The 20,830-nt window shown below is 39.6% G+C and overlaps 1 protein-coding gene across 17 annotated transcripts in view; it reads right to left on the reverse strand.

The window, feature by feature from the left end:
* Window positions 1-16,217: 16,217 nt before the first annotated feature.
* The window catches only part of ATP2B1 (ATPase plasma membrane Ca2+ transporting 1), a 34,037-nt gene continuing 29,424 nt past the window's right edge, over window positions 16,218-20,830 (reverse strand). For 14 of the 17 annotated variants that reach the window (XM_086609999.1, XM_086609994.1, XM_086610000.1 and 11 more), the window contains one exon: window positions 16,218-16,765. In XM_086609999.1, the coding sequence (XP_086466125.1) occupies window positions 16,454-16,765 (312 nt within the window). In that variant the 3' untranslated portion in view covers window positions 16,218-16,453. The remainder of the gene's footprint in view (window positions 16,766-20,830) is intronic. The other 3 variants (XM_086610001.1, XM_086609998.1, XM_009986624.2) reach the window with 1 other exon arrangement.

A 20,830-nucleotide genomic window follows, 5' to 3' on the forward strand; every position in this document is an offset into this window, starting at 1 on the left:
GAACTGTTCTATGAAGATGCCTAGCTTGGTGAAATATCTGATTAGGTGTGTATTACAAGGAAACACTTCACCTAGAGAATCTGATAGGGAGAATGAACCAGGGAACGGAATAAACAGGACCAAGAGAAACTAAAACAAGAAATTTAACTAGCTTTTATTGAAGTCCAAACTCTGTGAAACCAAGTTCTGGCTTTGTTGACAAATTTATGAATAAGAGGTGACAGTAATTCTATTTGCTGGGTGTTAACAAGGAACTTGGTATTTGCCCACAGCAGAGTTTATATTAGTAGCTATTTTATAAGTTCATGTGGTTTGTTTTAAACCAGACTACATTAAAACTGTATGGATGAGGTTTTCGACCATTAAACTGAAGATATAGAGAATGTAAGGCATGATAAAACCTTAGTACATCATGCTTGACTCAGCTTTTCAAAAGGAAAACTACAGTATGAGTTAGCTTTAAATAGAGAATGTAGAGAAGCACTTGTTTTTACCACCTCTGATTACAAACATGAACTGAAGGCTATGTAATAATCCAGAGTGTATCAGTGAAGTTGGGTAGTTGATGATATAACAGGGAAGACCAAATACAAGAATGCATTTTTTTCTGTACTTGAAGGAACAAAGCTGAAAGGGATGCATAGGTGTTACCATGAGACTTTGGGGAGCAGGTGGGATTGAATAAAAAATTACAAGATGTACACATTATAGCAAAAGTAATCACATACATTCACATGGTGCTTTTTATTCAGAGATTGTGAAGTATTTTTGTAGTTAGTTGTTCCACAGGTAGGAAGTTGCTTGCTTTCACATTTCTGTAGAATCATACATGGTGGTGATGGTTATTGGAAGACTGCTGTTGAAAATGTGCAAGAAAAGTAACTAATTTTATGAGGGATTATAGCATAATCAGAAACAGAATTAAAGTATGACTCCCAATTCTGATTTCAGGGCTCCAAGAAATTAGTGTGCCTCTAGGGAATACTTACCCCTCAAAATTATGTAGAAATAAAATTCAGAGTTGTACAAGTTGTTTTTTAAGTAAGGCTACTTGCTAAAATTACCTATAAATGAACATAACACAGTCCCTCTTGGCTAATTAAATTCTCTGCTCAATAATCATGACATTTTTCCAGTCTCGACCAATGTTTTGTGTCATGCCTTGTTCAGGTCTCCTTTCTTAGGAAAAAGAAAGTAACCGTTTTTGTGTGCTTTTCTCTTTCTAGGTAGCTGTTAATAAATAGTTTTGCATTAAGAAAAAGCCTCTTTTGCCCGGGACCGTGGTTGGTGGGTGCTCCTCTGTTCCTGTCTCGATCCTCAGCTCTTTTATTACATTTTTCTCTCCTCTCCATTTTACTGGACTAGGAGAGCTGCGTGGGTTTGGATGCCGGACTCAGCAACCAGTAGTGTTGTATCTGAGTATATCTGTGGCTTTTTTTTCCACTAGCAATTTGTTGGGGTTTTTTTTGGTGGTATCAAAGTCATATGGAAGAACAAGAGAATGGCTGTTTCTGTGTTTCTTGCGTTGCCTTGGATATGGCAGTTGGCAGCAAGAGGTATACAGATATGTAGGCAGTACCTGGATTCACAGTATGGTTTAGGCCTGAGTCAGAACTCAGTGTTTTTTTTTTTTAATACCTCTTCCTTATGTTTATAAATTCTAAATTTGGTTTAATTGTCTCCTAGCTTAGGCTGAAGCTTAACGGGCAGTCCAGTATTAGCAAGGTGTGTTAAGGCTTCTGCATTCACAGTGTGTCTAAATATGCTAGCTTAAGACTAGATCATTTCAGGTGCTTTTAAAATCAAGTTATTGTGTTAATTTTTAATTTTCTTGCTTCTTTGTACCATATTTGTACTTAGTTGTAGTACCAAAACAGACATAAATAAATCTAGTGGTTAGCTGCTGCCAAAAGGGGCATTATCACTCCTTCTTTGCGTGTTGGCACTAGGGGTCATCTGACCTAGGAGTGAAGTGGTTTAGAAAGCTAAACCAACATGAGTAGTAGCGTGGTGAGCACCTATTGATTGTTGGTTTAGTGTTCTGCCAGTTTAGTGCATTGAATTGGTTCTCCTCAGGATCAGATCGATGCTAACTGGCACACAGTAAGTGGTTCCAGCTTGCTGGGTGCGGCACTGCTCCTTTTGGCAGTATTTAGCCAATACATTGTCTTAGAGAAGTTGTCAAACTACACCCTTAGACAATTAATTTTCCTAGTTTCATCAGCATACAGCTTCTACCTCATGCTCAACCAGTAACAACAACCATCATGATTCCTATGCCGATTTATTTTTTCTGCTGGTGATGTGAGGGGAAAGTGGAAATTACCTTACTTTCTGCCTTTCATAACCTTGCTTGTCTGCACTTACCCAAGGAGGACTAGGATAAAACACATATAAACGTATCAAATACAAGGAAACAGTGAGGGTACAACAGAAAAATCTAAAGCAAGTGATTGAAACCAATGACCAGAACTGCCAGGTACAAAGTAGGAGAAATGATAACAAACATTATTACAGAAACAAGCGAGGAAAAACAATATGCCACTCTTACTGGAAAACGGGGAACCTAATCGTGCCTGAACACCTGCAGCTACAAGTGGAAGAAGGGAATATGTAGCTGTTAAAAAATCACAAGTGGAGGTCAGGGGAGGCCAATTGATCTTCTGGGTCCTCTGCTACGACTCCCAGTTTAATAAGTCTGCTTATAGTGGCAAAGAGGGAGAACATGGTATCCAGAGAGATGGATGCACACACCACGTTTTTTCTGTGGTGTTAGCTGCTTCTGCTAAATGCTTGCTAAGGCCAGGGTCTGACCCGTCAGAGACTTCAGGTGCTTAGCACAGGGCTGTGCTATATGCATTTGTTTAGCAATGTCATAGTGCTTGTCTCCCAGCTCCACACCACCCATGAATCATCTAAAAAGGATCCTCGACTCCGTATCTCATGACTGGTCCAGAGATGACTTGGGCACTGAATTAGAAATATCTCTGCTCTCTCCTTTGCTGCCCCTTTGTGGCACGTAAGAAAACTGAACCACCAGTTTATTTTACCAAGGCTGAACTAGATCTTTGTTAGTACACTTAAAAGAACTAGGACAACTTGATTCCACTCTTCTCTTAGGTCAATTTCCAGAGGGCCCGGAGTAAGGCAAGGTGTTTCTGACCAGCAGTGGCAGCTGCTTCAGATTCGAGATTGTTACTGAGAAGACTGGCCCACATGAGAGAGAGAAAACCTTACAGATGACATTTTTGCCACTTCACAGGCAACCCTAAATGCTGATTGATCTGCGTTCATCATTGCTATACCAGAGCAGGGTAGGGACTTCTTTGGAGAAGGAAAGCCTGCATCTGTACGTTTTTTTATATCTCTATATATAGACTTTTATTCTTTTTCTGTTGCAGCACTGGCTGTTTGGGAAGGAAGAACTTTTCAGCATGACAGTTGGCAAACCCACAACATGACAGAGTATCACAGATGCTTCCTGCTGCTACCATGTATATATATATATTTTTAATATTACTTGTGTGGCTGATGCATATAGAACGATGAAGGGGGTGCTAGTAGTTTCAGACTCTCAGAAGTTTTATTATTAAATACACTGTTATGTTCGCATGCCTGCATTGAGTATAAAAGCTGCCACCGTAAATGAGACAGCGAGACACTGGTCTGATTCAAAGAGTAGGGGGTGTAGTTACATCTTGTCAAATGCTGTTTATGAAATGATAAAAATCTAACCAATGGACCCTATACCACTGACGAGGCAGGCAAGTATAATGGGTCATTTCGGGGGTAGAGAGTACAAACTGCAAATATCTTCTCCGCTCCACACTTTGTTTTTTTTAAACTGCCTTCCTACATGCCTAGCTGGATATGTGTCAGCTTGCTTTAAGACTTCTTGCAGGCGCTCTCACATTACAAAATTTTATGCTGATCTCAGCATAATGCCTTGCTTTGTGTCAGAGATGGACGACTTCGGAATTGCTGAAGAATCATCTACTGTACAGTGGAGAGAAGCAGAAGGTGGCATCTGCTTAATATCACAAAATGGAGCAGGGAAGAACGCCTCTAATTTTCTTGTCAAAACAAGTTTGTGAGAACACTGCCTAGTCTCCCTGTAGCATTTGGTTGTATCAGAAAACATTACTTGTTTTTATCATTTTGCACACTTCTAATCTCAAGACTGCTGCATACAGACACGTGATACCCAGAATCACCATCACAATCCAGTTGGGATTCCGCAGGGTGTTTTACAGTGGCAGTTAGCATACAGGTACTATGGAGACTGGTCCCAGCTGTGGGGAGGGTCAATAGGGCCTCATGGCAGACAAGATATGCAGCACTCAGTAATCCCTGAGCACTACATAAAAAAAAAAAAAAAAAGCCAACAAAAAAACCCCAGAAGTCAAAGCACCTTCCCTTTCAAAGTTAGGAGGGATATATTGGGCAACCTGGTGTAGTGGAGGGTTTCCCTGCCCATGGTAGGGGAGTTGGAACGAGATGATCTTTAAGGTCCCTTCCAACCCTAACCATTCTATGATTCTATCTGGGTGCTGCAGCTTTTGCAGATGCAGCAGCAGGAACCACACAGGAAGCATGCCCCGATGGCTTCCGCACATTCAGAACTAACCCAGGCAGTTTTTCTTCAGTATGCTGTGAGGCTGCAGCCTAACAAGTATTTTCACATGCCACAATCTCTCTGAAGGAGAAAAAATACTAAATTCATGCTAAAATGATCACAAGGCAACCTGTTAAGAGATGATGGCACCTAACTTACTCTGTGCACTGCTTACATGTTTTTTTTTTTTCCACTAACTCTTACTTAGAAATTGTCTGCTGGCTACTTTCACGCTACTTTGTGAGAACTCATCCTTAATTAGACTTTTAAGAACACAGCCTGCTCTTCATATAAACAGCTTGTTCTTGCACCTATAGAACAGTCTGGATGTGGTTTTAATTTCGCAGTTATTGTCAGAAAAATGTCCTACATGCTTGCTACAAGACCTGCCTTCAAGATCACTGCTGCTGCAAGGAAGTTTTCCTGCCATAGTATTGAATATGATCGTGAAACTTTTGGAGAAGATGTAAGTGTACAAACACTTGCAGATGGGGCAGTTTGTAGCACTCCTGACATCGGCGCCTCGAGCTGGAGGAGCCTGTTTTAAGATACACACTTTCTAACTTGTGTATTTTTCTTCTTGCTCCTGTTATCCCCCTTTGCTTCCCTTGAAGCTTTCAGCAACCTCCTAGCTGCTCATGCTTTTCTTTCTACCCTCCCCTTTCAACTCCCACTTAAGTTCCTTCATCTACAGTATTTCAGCTGTTGCTTCCTCCACCTCTAGTTACTGGGGCACTGGGAGCCACAGAGGGGAGCACCTTTCTGCTCGAGTTTTGCTGTCGAGAGAACAGCCCACAGCACCCAACAAGCATCCGCTCGCAGCAGCAGTTTACCCAGAAACAGTTCCGGTGTGGTTCACCACGCTATCGCAGAAGCTGTTGAAATGGCACAACTGAGAGGACACTGCAGGAAGAGAGGAGCAGAGCAGATGAGGTAACCTGAGCCAGCGTCATGGACTACAATCCTGCTGTGTGGAAAGGCTCAGTTGCAACCCCTTCGCATCCCCCTGCAATCAGGCAGAGCAGTTTGCTCACAACAGGTTCAATTTTCAAAGAATTTTGCTGAACAATGGACAAGGCTATGTAGATATTTAACAGGTTGCAACTTGTCTATGCTTTCCACTAGGATAGCAAAAGAGATCCTCAGCACCAGCAGATCCTCCTTGACAAGTATCAAAGCTTGTTCAAAAGCTTTGAGTTGGTAGAGCATCAGCAGCAACAGGCAAAGACAGAAAAATAACACTTTCCCCTCAGATACCATTCTTCAAAATGGCTAAGCCCTTTTATTTCTTAACATTGCTCCTCCTCCCTCCCATCCGCCCACCCTGCAAAAGCAAACCTCTTGAGCTGTATAACTTTATTAGAGGGGGGTGGTGGTTAAAGGTATTTCTCCACAAAGTTTCTAAGTTACAGTACAACCATCAAGCCTTGCAAGACTGAAACAAGGCAAGAAAGCCACAAGAGCACTTGACTTGCATTTGGCAATATCCCAAACATAGTCAGTTTGGAAACAACTCTCTATGGCTTAACTGTTGAACTTGGGCTGATCCTAAGTGCAACATTTCAAACTGGGTTTATGAGAGCATGCAGGAGTATGTTTCAGCATTTCAGTCTTTTTGACAATAGTCAGAGATCAAGCATGACTTTGGAAAACAAACGCTGGGGGATCTGTTGGTTGTGCTGATTGCCTTGGAGGACAGTAATGAAGAAAGCTGATGTAAAGTAGTGTTCTCAAGTGGTATTTTATCAGCTCACACTCCTCATCCAGTGATCAAAAAGCCTGTAGCACTTCTCCATTCAAACATGTAAAATGCTGATTGACTTGATTATGTGTCAGCTTGATACCAATCATTTAGTCAATATTCAGACTTGGAATGTTTGTGGCCCTTTTGGAAAAGAATGAAAGTGAGATTTAAAGCTGTAAAAAATATAAGTATTGACACGCCTGCAAAACGGCCATCCCCAGCTCTTTAAAAATGACAGTAAGGTTAATACTTTTAACCTCTTGCTATAGAATTTAGTTTATCTTTTATTGAAACATTAATACCTCTGAAATGAAACGTGCTGATATATACAGGCCCGACAGAAGAAAATTCATATGATTTCTGCACCTTTAAGGTTGTAGAACACATTATATTAAGATTTAGCAGTGTAGGTACTCCCCCTCATCTTCTAAATATACTTATTTTAAATCTGTTTTAGTTTCAAAAGCAATGTGTTATTTATAACAAAAATAGGCTATGACAACTGTTTTGCAGAAACCCAGCTATTTTTTCAATAGTTAGAATGTCAAATTGCTGTTTGCATCATCTCACACTACTTTAATATTTGGTCAGCCAGCCAGCTAGTTTTACTATACAGCTTATACATGGAATATTTGACAGAAGCTTTTTCCTATTACATCCTTTTCAAGACTAGAACAGCAGTTTTGTAATATCAGGCTTCCTACATTAGCATTTAAAGTTTTATATGCGATTATCTGAGAACGAGTAAAAAGAGACTCCAAATCTGATATAACACTAAGTTCTCCAAGTGTAACAAAGTATTTTTTTAACTCAAGGCAAAAGAGGGAGCATTTGTATGTAACAGTGGAATCAGTACTGCATTTAATTTAATTTCACAGGTATTTTGCACAATTAAATAAAAGCCTGTAACACTGCTACTCTATGGACTAAGCTAAGGAGAAAAGTCAGCTTCTCAATTCCATTTAAATGATAGGCTTCTATGATTGAAAAATATATTTTTCAGTGCCTTTTATTCTTGATCAGTTAGATCAATAATATAGATTTCATTAGCTTTATATGACTGCAAGGGAACTTTCTTATTCAGAAACTGACCTTAAACACATAAAACCAGAAAAAAATGCACAATATCTTTGAGAAAAAGGAGCAGGTTCTTGCAAAAGTCCTAAGTAGAGGGCAGGGCAGTGAAATCACACAAATCTGCAAATAAGTCAGCTTTTAATTTTCCTTAGAAATAGCTACTTTTTTTTTTTTTTTTTCTAATACACTTGAAAGAGTCAAATAATGGAGTGAGAAATCCTCTTCTTCCTCGAAAAGCAGCTGTTTTCCAAAGGTCTGCAGCAGAGCTTTCTGGAGATCGTGTTAAAATCTGAGGGCTTTCCTATGTATTACAGACTGTTACCTTGAAGATACTATGCACGTCTGGCTTGTAGTATAAACCACAAACATAGATTCCCCTGAAATACTAGAAGGCATAAGCAAAATTTACAGACACCCATTGAAGACAGTTTAAAAATAGGATCACAGGATAATTCAGGTTGGATGGGGCCTCAGGAAGTCACCTAATGCAAACTCCTGCTCAAAGCAGTAGAAGTTCATGACGTTTCATTCAGATTATTTCGCAAAGCACCATTCCTTTAATGCCTGCAAAGACAAAAAGGCTGTGAATCTTCCTCATTCAAGAGTTATTTTCTGCTGAATAGTCATCCATCTTCAAAAAAGAGTAACCGAATAAGCTTTTATTTCGAACATTTGAATACTGATTTAACCCAATATACCTCTTCACAGCTCAGAACATCTTCCCAGACGCTTCCACAGAACTGCAGTGCACTGTGATGGGATAAGCTCAGGAAGGAGGGGAAAGGACAGAGATTAGAGGGCACACAAAACCTATGCTATTCCAGCACTGAACAATAACAACTAAGCTCTGTTTTATTTCTCCTGCGGGTTTCTTTCCTAACAGGAGATGAGAAAAGCTCAAGTCCAGTTTAAGTTTCACTGACCTTTACTAAGATTCACTGGTAGTAAAAAAAACACCAAGGTAACTGAAGCTTCCTCTGAGGAGCTTTTCATTCATGGCCAGTAACTTAATTCCTGGTCATGTCTGAAATTTAAAAATATCACCACTGAAGACTTCAAGATTAGATGTTAGCTTAAGTTCAGCTCAGTAGAGAACAACTCTACGAACTGTAAAAACACTTAAGTAACATTATTTGCACCAAGCTTCACATTACCTACATTAGCCATGACAAACTTTTAATTATTTATACTCTATTTTCAACTTGTAAGAAGGTGATATGAGAAAGAGCTGCTAGAATAAGTAAGTAAAAAATGCATGCTTTTATTTACTAAATGATGCTTCTATAGAGGAATGGGAACTGCAAGTTTTCTTCAATGTACATATGCTATCCCCTTTCTTCTGCACTTAATGTCCCCATCTTTCCAAAAAAGATCAAAGCCACTGGAGACTTTTTAGACAACCTGAGTCCCTGTAAGAAGTCCCCTGGGATACCTCACAGACCAAAAAGCATAGGATATCATCTTGCATGCAGAAACTTAAAGCCCGAAAGATGATTTTAGAAAAAAAAAAAAAAAAAAAGAGCAAGGTAGAGTTGCATATGCTTAATCACATCATTTTGGGAGCACTTTTTAAATAGTAGCATCTTTCAGTGCTGACATCTAGAGCAACTAATAGGAAAGCTCTTTTGACAAAAAGTATGGAAAGAACTAGCTTTGAAGAATATATATTTTTAAGATAGGACAGCTTTTATTTTCCCCCCGATTAGAAAAACAACAGGATGAGTTTAATTTCAAAGTTTTGAAGCCCAAAAGAGCTACCACCAGAATTACTTAGCTAGTTACTTAGAGCATCAGGATTCCAGAAGGCCCATTATGTATTTACAGAGCTTAGCTAAAGCTGATGCCATTTTAAGACATGAGTTTTTGACTCTCCCAGTCAGTCATTGTTAAAAAAGGTTTACTATAGCTGAAGTGATCAGAGTTCTGCTATCACAGTAAGCGTTAAAGCAGGCAAATATGAGCAACCCATTGGCCAGGTCAGTTTAAGATAAGAGAAAGACAAGTGGCAGTTTTTCTTGCTTTGGCTCTGGTTCCATCACTCTAGTGATTGATTTGTTTGTTGAATTCCATCTATGTGTACAAATAATATCTGTGAGGTTAACAGGGAAACCCTCTAGAATTCCATCTCCTGCTCAAGAATTTTGGGACCACAGAATGGTCGAGGCTGGCAGGGCTCTCTGCAGATCACCTAGTCCAACCCCCTGGCTCAAAGCATGGTCAGCTACAGCAAGTTGCTCAGGGCTGTGTCTAGCTGAGTTTTGAGTATCTCCAATGATGGAGACTCCAGAACCTCTCTGGGCAACCTGGTCCAGCATCTGACCACCAGCACAGTGAAAAAACAGTGTTTTCTTGTGCCCAGGCAGAATTTCACATGTTGAAACTTGTGCCTGTTGCCTCTTGTCCTGCCAGTGGGCACCACTAAGAAGAGTTTGGCTTCCTCCTTTGGTTCCACTCATCACATGCGCCCAACTGTGGCAAATTAGAGCCCTATACATCTGAAGACCTTAACACCATCCTTTTGGGGACTGGGAGGGGCAGGGCAAGGGGGCCTTTTAAGCAGGTGTTTGCTACATGCAGCCAAGGGATCTGTGCAGCACAATACATACCTAAAGGCTACACTGTATGTGCAGGATGACATAGCGTGCACCTGCTCCTGTTAATTGTGTTGTGGATCAATCAGTCCTCCATGTACAGGGCTCTGCTGGTTTGGATCACTACGCTTGTTCAAGTAAGCAGATGTTTTATTATACAGCTACCTGACACTGCCTTTGCATGTATTTTCCTTATTAAGTCCTCTTAGGCCTGTTCTGTGTATTTTCAAAGCCCTTCCCTTAGGACATTTTACTAGAAGTGGATCTTCAAGATACACCTGACAGAGGCCTGCTGTAAGGCATAGTGCTTTTGAAGTTTCCTGTCCAAGGCTTAAACTTAGAAGTGTTCTCCTAATTCTCAACACCTGTACCTTTGCAAGTACAACGAAAATCCCCACCGTACGTACAGCTGGAACCTCATCTATATACCAAGGTGTTTTCATATAAGCAGGCACAGAGCTATGAATGAACATCAAGTGCTCAGCTAGGTAAGGGGGTTTTTATGAACTGCCTGGGAGAAACATGTTCATTCTCTACTGCTCATTCTTATGTTCATTCACTGTTCATTCTTAGTCTGAAATCTAATTCTTCAAGCCTTCACACCAATTAAAAAGTTGAAGGAGCACATTAATGATCCTTCACTGGAAACACCAACAGCCACATTGTGCAGCAGTTTTCCAGTGTGTTTACTGACAGTGGGCAAGATCTTGAAGTAGAAGGCAGAAGAGGAGATTGCAAGGCAGGGTAGGAGGATGATAAAGGAGACAACTCCACAGTTGCACATCTTACTCCCTCTGTCCTTCACCGATTCCCTACAATAGTCTTTGGCAGACTGGAAGGGGAAGAGGAGAAAGGGAGAAGACATCAAGTTTCAGGTCATGTCCATACTACTGCTAGATTTATTAGAACACAGCCTAGTCGATTAAGGAAAAATATCCTACGAATGACTCATCTTTCTGGAAATTGAAATATGACAGAAAGTACCTTTTCCAGAATATTTTTTTTACTTAAAAACACTAGTTTAATAGAGTGCTCTTTGGATGAAGGTCCTCAATGAATTAGCCTGTTACACTGATGAGAATATTAATGCCCAATAGATAGCAAGTAAGTAAAGACATACCTTCCCATCTTTAAAAGTAGCATTGCTCAGAAAGCAAATCCTAGCACTTCCTACCAAAATATCAATTCCAAGAGCTCCCTATTTCATGTAATATAAGCCTGACCCACGTATCCTTTGACAGGTCCTGTGAGAAGGATCTGAATATTCCAAATTGATAGTATTGCAGGTTCCTTCCCTAAAGTACATAGCACAAAACACTATGCAGTAGCTGCCAGCACAGTATTCAAAACAAGCTCTGTATTTCCCCACAAACATCAGCCAAATAGTGGCTTTCCTTTGGATCTTGAGACTAGCTTAGGTCACAACTGAAGATGCTTTGTACCTACAGCCATCAGAGCAACCAATCTGTGGAAGAGGGAAAACGTCAAGTTGAAGCCTGCATTTGTAAAACTGAAATAACAGATGTATCTTCTGGGGTTTATTTGTAGGGTGGTTTTGGGTTTCTTTTTTGTTTTGTTTGTTTTTAATTGCAAGTACCTTAATCAGAAGTTTAATCAGAAATTTTGGGAGGCTATTCACACAAATTTTAGAAGCATTTGAACTGTATGCTCTGATTCTCTACAAGAGACTCTGAAAGCTTTTAAACAGGAAAAGCTAGTACTTGCTTTGTGCCTTAACAATTGTTATAGAGCCATGCCAAGATTGTGCCTTTGCTAAGGATGAACCTATAGAAAGTTTTCCATATGATCGTACTTACAGTCTTCCAGAATGCTTCAGCTTCATGCCCTGTAAGAAAGGCAGCCTAGGAAAGCAGGTGAAGATGTTCAGAATACTCTTAGATACTGCTGGCTTTGCAATGAATCAAAAGGGATACAGGTTGCATACTTGCACTTCAGTGAGCAATTGTTGCTTTGTAGTTGGATTGACACTTGTCTCTACACCAGAATTTGAGATACCAGGTGATGTTCCAGTATTCCAGAATGTACACTTCCATCAACCAAAAGCTGTTAATTCATAGAAATCCCCTTGCTAGTCATTTTTCCAAGCTTGAATTCCCACCGTCTTCCAGCAGGGCAAGCCGAGGAACCCTTTTCAGCCTAACAATTTTATAGATTTTTAGAAAACTAGATGTCAGGTGCACATAACAGTAGTAGAGAGTTACAGAGGAATTCACTACATCTTTAAGATCAGATATGGCTGAAGCAATCTACTGCCCATCTTCTGCAATGCTAGGTATCCTTATCCATCTTTTAAATGCATACATCCAGAACACTAACAAGAGCTGAAGTGGTCATAAAGTTTTATGTGGACTCTGAACAAAGTCCTCTGCCTGCTCCATACAGGGCACGAGAAACCTGCTTGCTTCCTTGCAGCTGTTCATGTTTTGGACATAAACAACATCAATCTCTTCTCCTTTTATATAAAATCCCCCATTAATGCTGCTGAGCTACTATGAAAGCACAGGAGTCACATGCAATTTGTTTCCCCTACTGAGAAATACTCCCTGCTTTGTCAGATTTGCACTGTAAGCACCAACTCTAGTTTTATGCTTTGCAGCTGGAATGGTGCTGCCACTGTCTAGTGAGCTACCTTTTGCATGCCATCTTCTTTCAAGTGTTTCAAGCCCACCCCATAGTTTTCTAAGCAAATCCTTGTCCTAGACCTCCCTTTGAAGAAAAAGAGTAAGTAGTACCTTGTAGGAGGCTTTTGGTTTAGACACCATGTAAGCCACATCTTCTTGATGGATGCTGCAGTCTCTTGAAGAAGGTAGTTAGATAGTTCTTCATATGGTTCAGGGGAGAAGATTAAGCAGGAACATCTCTCAGGCTCTTGGTTCCGGCCCAGAAGTTCTCATGACACAGCCCTGAATAAGCAGGCCAGTTCAGTCTGGAGATAAGCTGAGGCTGGATCCTCCATGCTGGCCAGGCTCATGCAACAAAGTTAAGGTATTTCAGTGAGGGCTTGAAAGCTCTAAGATCAGAAGATAAGCACTGCTTGTGGAGAGGGTGGGGTGGAAAAAGCAGGAGCTCTTTAGAACCAAGTGTTTGCATCAGAAAAGCAGTACGACATTAAGACATTCTACTTTTTAATTTATGCAACGCTTACTATGATCTGGATTCTTCTAGGACTCTACAGCAGCTGACGTGCTAGCAGAAACTGAAGTTTTCAATTTCCAATTTCAATTTGCCATACAGTCAGACATACACAAGTTATCCTTCCATGAATATTGCATTTGCTTGCTTACTTTGAAACACAGTGGAAAACTTCCTGTTATTCTAAGAAAGTCTCTGAAAGTGTTAGATCACTCTTTTTTTTGGCTGCTTACACTTGCTACAGACACCTGCATTTACCCGTTGGTTTGGCTTTAAGGCATTTGTTTCCATTATTCTCTCCAGACTACTCCATGATGCAGCATTTTCCTCTTCCTGTTAAGACCAACACAGAAAAAGTGAGTCTCCTTATATAACAATTTCCCTCCCTCCCTCAAAGCCAAGGTTAGATGTCCTAACATTCATCTTATATACAGGTATAGTAGACATCCTACCCAGGTTAAGGCGCTTCAAAACAGTAGTCAGCCCAGAACTGCATTTATGTTCGAAGTTACTATTCCTTGACCACAATACCACGTACACCATGACCTCCTGAAAGGGAATGAGCTTAACGTTGTCACAAGAACTATTTTACAGAATTGGCATGCATTTCAGGTTTAAATCAGTTCTGTACTGACATTCAAGAATTTCAGTCCCCATCCAGACTGAGATGAACAGCACTTTTATTTATTTCAGTTACAAGAAAAAAGACAAGTAAACCTTACAACCAGAAAGGCAATGAAGGCCTCACGAGCTTAGCGATAACCATTTCATAATCTAGGCAACATGTTACGATTTCTTGAGATCACAAAGAAAGCATACCCCCCCTCTTAAAACAACTTTTCCCTTATCTCTGTAAGGAAGTTTCCTTTAAGAACCGCACACTGATGTTAACAGAATCAAGAGGGACCACCGATGTACAAAGCCTACATTCACCCTTCCACCATCTCCAAAAGGCTTGAGTGTAGACTTTATTCCAAAAAAAGATAACACGCAGTCATGAACACAGCTAGAAGAGAGGGGGAAAAACTAAAGTTTGTTTTCAAATGAAGTCCAATTGTGACACGTTAATGAAGTTAAATGAAGATACTTTCTCACATGGAACTGTACTTCATGGGTAAAGAAACTCTCTCAATTTTAAGCAAATGCTTATCTGACTTTTGTAGCAGGGAGAAAACAGTTTACATAAAACCCCATTTCCCTATCAAGCATTCTACGCAAGAACTATGACATAAGGGAAGCACTAGAAACATATGGGGGAAATTACTATACCAAGTGTCAAGTGCCAACCCCTCTTGCCTAGAATTCAGTGTATTTACTTAAGTACAATAGAAAAGATTGAATTTCAGGAGTGGTTGACAGTGGGATACAGTGCTACAGGTTGAACATTAGCCACTAAAGGACAAGCCCAAGCATGTCACATATCCCACCACAGAGGAAAGATACACTTGAGCTCCCCAACCTGCTCATTTCTGCAGTTTGCTCTAGTATTATCTCCTCCCTTGTTATCAACTTAATTCCTGCACTCCTTTGAAGGGATCCCTTTAAAAATCTCCAAAATTCTGGATTATTTGGCAAAAAAAAAAAAAAAAGTTATTTTAAAGAACTCAGAGCTGGAAAAAGGAGAAAAAAGTTTACAACTCCTCTCTTTGGTTGCTCTTTAAACAGTATTGGACCTAGAAAACATGGTTCCATCATCCTTCTCTGTTTAAACAATACAGTTGAGGCAGACCATAACTTCTTCAGTCAATCATTAGCAGGTCAGTTTTGGTGCACAAGATATTGATCAACTGAAAAATGGGTTTTCACCTGTGCTATATGTCAGTTCTCAGTTTCCCCTCAGTTAAGTGGTTAGGGATACATTTGTTATGCAGTACTCACAGTAAGTCTCAGAATTTCAAGCAGACCTATTCATTCCCAAGGAGTGTCCTTTTGGCTCAAGTGAAGACTTTTGAGTACCTTAGCTTACATTCTTTCTGGAGGCAGCCACCATGATTCCTTTTACCCAAAGTACTATTTTCAGTGGGGCTGTTACCATCTTGAAATTGCAGTTTAAAGGTAACCAGTAATACAAAAAGAGTACTTTTGAGTGTTTCCAGTGAAGGAGCTGAGAAAAAAAAAATCTGTAAGAAACCATTGCTGCAATTTTATTTTAACAAAAGGGCAGATTTATTCATGTTTACAAACAAGTTTCAAAAACAAAAAGGAGAACATGTATGCTACCCACTAACAACCTTTCAAAATGCCAACAGCCCTCATGCTGCATGAAGGATTCTATAGATTAGAAAAAAATCACAGTTCCACTCACAGTTCACCAAGACAGCACTAAACTAACATGTTTAGACAAAAACAAAGGACTAAGATTCTGATGTATTTTGATTTAATCCATTTTGCCCGAGATAACAGAAATATTTCAAGCAAGTTCCATCACATATTGATGTCCTGCATTAAACAATCCTACTAAGTTCTGAACAAAAGTTATTCAGTAAGTTTCTCAAAATTTTTAAAAATTAAACAGTTGTTTCAAAACCATTAAGTAGTAAATGTATTTAAGAAACTAATTAGGACAGAGGCCATACCTTCATTAGAACACCACTGCTCATGTTTTTACAAAGCATTAGTGTTATCTATTTGGCTATTAGTATTAGCAATTTATCTACAATATTTAACAAGGTAAATTGCAGGCAAAATTTAGTACAGTTTCAATAGAAACACCCTTTTCCTGAAAATACAGCAGTATTTGAAGGACTAAGTTTTTTTTGTGGTTTTTTTTTTTTCTCTTCATCATTTATAAGGAAGCTTCCCATCTATGAACAGGAACAAAAAAAGTATCTACAAACCTTGTAAACAGATCTGTATCATTTATAAACATAAATAATCCAAATTATTAACAGCCAACAGCAGAAATTAAAGTATCAATTCAATGATCCAGGGCCTCCTTGCCCTTCCCAGCCTTCCCCTCAGAAAAGGATCATGACAAACTAAAGCTCTGCTAACACACTGTTCAGGACCATTCTTAAGTACAACAGATGATCCACAGGTCACTTATGCTGAGTTACTGTTTATCTGTCAGAGTTCATTATTACTCCCACCCCCAGAAAAGCACCCTCCAGTCTGGCAGAAAGCTTTTTTTTAAAAAAATAAATCTACATTCGTACAAGTGTGTCTTCTGTTGAAGTCCAAGACAAGAATGTCATCTTGTCCATCATAATGTGTGAAGAGACCCAGTTTCAATTTCTTTACAACGCAGCTAGTGTGTTAACACTCAGCTTACAATCAGAGTGATGTTTCCAAACTATGTAGCGGGCTCCCTGGGGATGAAGAGGTAGCAGACTTGTTCATATCTGTTGTAAGGTGAATTCCACTGTCAACCGCATTGTTATTTTTATTGGGAGAGGGTGGGGGAGTAGAGTTGCGTTTTGTTGGAGCATCATCTTCAGCATCGGTATCATCAATAAGGGGAATATGAGGCTCGGAGTCTTCTATTCTAAACTCAGGATGCGTCATAAAATTGTGAATTGAACTTCGTGTCTCAGGTTTCTCTAGCCCCTCGTACAAGGAGCTACGAAATGCATTCACCACTCGGATCTGTGAACAAAGGAAAAAAGGCTGTCAAAATGCTGCACATTCACTGGTAATGGCATGGTTCTTATGAGTCTGAATCCACAAACAGCTAGACATGAGTGAATCGATTTGTATGTGATGCAGTGGAACTTGCAATAAACTGTAAAAAATGAAGAGCATTTCAGTAGAGCACTGCCAGTCTACACAGTAGGAATAAAAATTGTAAAAGTACTGCAAAAAGCTGAAGGGCCTAAAAAACTCAGACGTGGCACTAGAATTGTTCAATTATTTAACACGGGATAGGCATTTTTCAGAAGTGAGGCCAACAATTATTTACTTATTCAAAAATTAAATCTCAATGAGTGTTTTTGGGGGAGGTGGGAGTGGGAGGAAGGAGGGGAGAGGCTGAAAATAAGTTAGAGGATAAAAGGGTTACTAATTCTCATGCTAGGAATCAGGATGTCAACTGACTATGAAAAAGCCAAGCAAGTGTAAGCCAATGCCACGATGACTGGACATTTACAGAGTCATGCAAAAAAGGATACCACTGTAACAGCTGTAAATATTCGAGTATATACCCATTTACCACACCAGAGAAAGTTCCTTACTGAATTGTGATTTGGAAACTTAAAACCAGAACTAGGAAATTGAATACTGTATTGTACAATTGAGTAGCCATGACAGGTTGTAACTCTGAAGAGACTATTCAAGTAGCACAAAGTATGAGAAAAGCAGGTGATCAGCCTTTGCTTGAGTCTTCAATTTACATGGAATTCATGGACAAAATTTCCAGGCTGAGTATTATTATTTCAAGTCCTTTCAATGTTTAACTAACATTTTTCAAATCAGAAAGCTAATTTTACAGAATTCATAAATAAACATTTCAGAGTGAAATTCGATAGAATAAAGTATAGCTTCATTTCGCAAATTGTGTATGTCCACGTTGACTTGAAGCTTTTCTAATTGTAATTTGAATGATGAAACCACCTGCCCACACCTCCCTTCTCCTCCCACACCCCACACGTTTCCTTAACCAAACTACAGGAATTCAGGATTCATTCTTGAACTGATAAAACAAGCAAGGTTAGGCAGAAGTCAGTGACCCCTTTGTCCAGCACTTTTGTCAAGATACAGTTTACCCCTTCTGTTAGCACCCTATTCAATTCTTAACATCTCTACTTTAAGTAACTTGAGTAAGTCTCCAGCAAAGCATAGTTTCAATCCCAGAGTTCCTGTTGCATAGTAAGAAGAGCAACTCTGTAGTAAACAAGGACTTGCTGTTACAAAACAGTAAGTCCAATTTAAAGTGTGGTTTTTTTAGCACATCCAAGTCTTGTTTTAAGCTGAGAAGTATGTCATGACTAGAGCTTCCATAGAGTCCTTGATAGTAAAAATAAGTGACTTCCAGGGGAAGGAATGAAGCTGGAATGTCAAGCAGATCAAGAGCACTGACTTCTAAACAGCCAAGCTACACCAAACAACCTCACTGTAAACACAGAAAGGCTCCCCAAAAGCAAAGCATTATCAAATCTGTTACTACAGAAGCACTGCACATCATAACGTCTTAAGTCCTGACTGTGTTCTTTGACCTCTAGAAATAGCATTGTTCCCCCACCCCTACCCTGTCGGAGCACTTGCACGAAGAATTTTACTTCAATACTAACAAGCCCACATTTTTAGACTACAGATACACAGCTGTGCCCCATTAACCATGGAAACCATAAGGGGGGGGCATGCACGCAACGGGGAGGACATTACTAATAAAGAGAGGACGGGGAATAGTGTCAATGTGCCTGAGAAGTAAAGGATTACAACAGCAGCTACTACTTCACTGTTCATCATACGAAAAAATTGAGCACACTGTAAAGGAGCTGGTATGTTACATGAGCTTTAAACAAGTCCAGCAAGCTGCACAGACTGTCTTGGCACTTACCAAGAAAATCAGCAGTGACAATGCCAGACTGAAAGTTTGCAATGCCTTTATTTGGCATGTTGCATCCCACTGTGCCACTGATTTATGTGGCAAAATGAAATATGACTGTCTAGTGGGACTGGTTTTTCATTGCTTACAGATGGTAAGTTAGAAAGCAAGCAGTAACGGAAAACATTTTTTGGCTTAACAGGACAGCCGTAATTACCATAGGAATATAAGCATGCCCACAATAAAGGCTTGATTCCCATGCAGAATGCATACTAAACAAGTGGTCTAGACACCCCTATGAGTGTCCTATGAGACCTTCACTCAGAGCCCAGCCGTGAAGGCAGAAATCGGACTACCAGAATTTTAAATTATACTTAAAAAGGGAAAAACTAGTGTTTTGAAGGCTTTATTTTCAACTACTCAAGATAATTAGATTAGATAGGTAACTATAAATAAATGGCCTAAGTGAGGAGCAAACAAGACAATTTGTTACGTGTAATTTACACTGTCATCAGGCCTTCCTCATTTTAGTACCAGAATAGCAAGGAATGCAGTAAGCACTCCAAATCCTCCTAGCCAGATGGCTGCTTAAGAGTTGCAACCTCACTTAATAGGAACAGCTGAACTATTTTCCAAACAGCTCCGAGACAATAAAATAACACATCTGCTTCCCATTAATACATATCAGTTATCAAAAATCATTCTTCCTGGAGGGTGTAGCAGAAGGCTGTACTACTTAGTGAAGATTAAAAACTAGTTCTGTTCTGTTGTAGCTCCGTATCTGCATTGGTCATTTGATGCAATAAGATGCTGCAGTGCCCATTAGATTCCGCTCAAATGGCAGCATGGCATGAAGTTGCTCTCTAGAGAATTCTGAATGTCTAATTAATGTTCTTCAGTGTAGTTAGGGATACAGGTTACTAATTAGCATTTTAACTAGGAGATGTAATCTTGCACATCTTTACTGTTAAATCTACTTCTTATTTCGTGTTCTTGAGGCATGTGAATTTGTGAGCTGAGCTTCTCAATACTACTGTAAGGTAGGGAAATACCTGACTCGACAATGGAGAACCCATAGAGGTAAATAATTGTGCAAACTCACACAGGAATTCTGGCCAAGTGAAAAGAAAAAAAAAATCAGAAGAGAACATTTCACTTAAGACAGCTCCTGAAATTAAGGGTCTTCATCCATCTGGTAATCTGAAAGTTTAAAAAGTAGGGGGAAAAGGAAGCCCTCTCAGAGTTATTTCAAAACCCAATTATTTAGCCAGTCTCTAGGAAGTTGGAGAAGGAAGTTAAACACATAATTAAGACGGAAATAGTTATTAACTATCAGTATTCAACTTTAACTGTTACACATCTTCAGGCTCCAGAGTTTAAGCCTACATACATGAGTAATTAAATCTCTAGCCTCTACAGAGAGCAAGGCTGAAACTGAAATGCCACTTAAAGCACAACACAGAGGGCAGAATTAAGGTGAGACAAACTTTACTTTCACTGATGGCTTATGAACTGCTGCCAGAAGAACCTAGAGAGGAAAAAAAACCCTTCAGATCTGAATAAAAGTTTCACTATTCAATGCTTAAACTTTGTTTTTCCTTTTTATATTAGCTAATTAAATGTTTCTTCTGACTTGCATGCATTTTAGAAGCCTTGTTTCACCACCTGAATCCTAATGTCGAGAAAGTTGTGTTATTTGATAAAAAAGGTCCGACAAAAGCAAAGATTCAGAAGTTCCTTACAGGCTACAAAGAAAATGCATTTAGTGCTCCATGTTCTAACTACAGTCATATTTTCAACATCTCATTTGCTTTCACATCAGCTTGTTTACCTTAAGTATCATCTGTGCTTCAGGGCAAGACATCTATTTTTGTTGACCTGGGTCCATGATTATACAGTTAATTCACTTATTCAATGTAAGTCACCCTAAGAGGCATATACTCGAAAATTTACAACAGTTCTCCCGCTTTATCTTAAACATCCCCCTGTACACGAATGGATGAAGGCACAGGATGTGCAGGCTCACAGCTTTCACATTAAAGTCTTTTGTTGAAACTGTTCCACCTGTTCTCAGCCCTCTAAGAAAAAAAAGTCTTGAGGACTCCACTTTGTGGAAGAGCTCTATAAAAGCCTGAACGATGATTTTAAGTACTAAGGAGAAAATGAGA

This window comes from Tauraco erythrolophus, chromosome 4, assembly GCF_009769465.1.
Source record: "Tauraco erythrolophus isolate bTauEry1 chromosome 4, bTauEry1.pri, whole genome shotgun sequence".
In the NCBI taxonomy this organism is placed as follows: Eukaryota; Metazoa; Chordata; class Aves; order Musophagiformes; family Musophagidae; genus Tauraco; species Tauraco erythrolophus.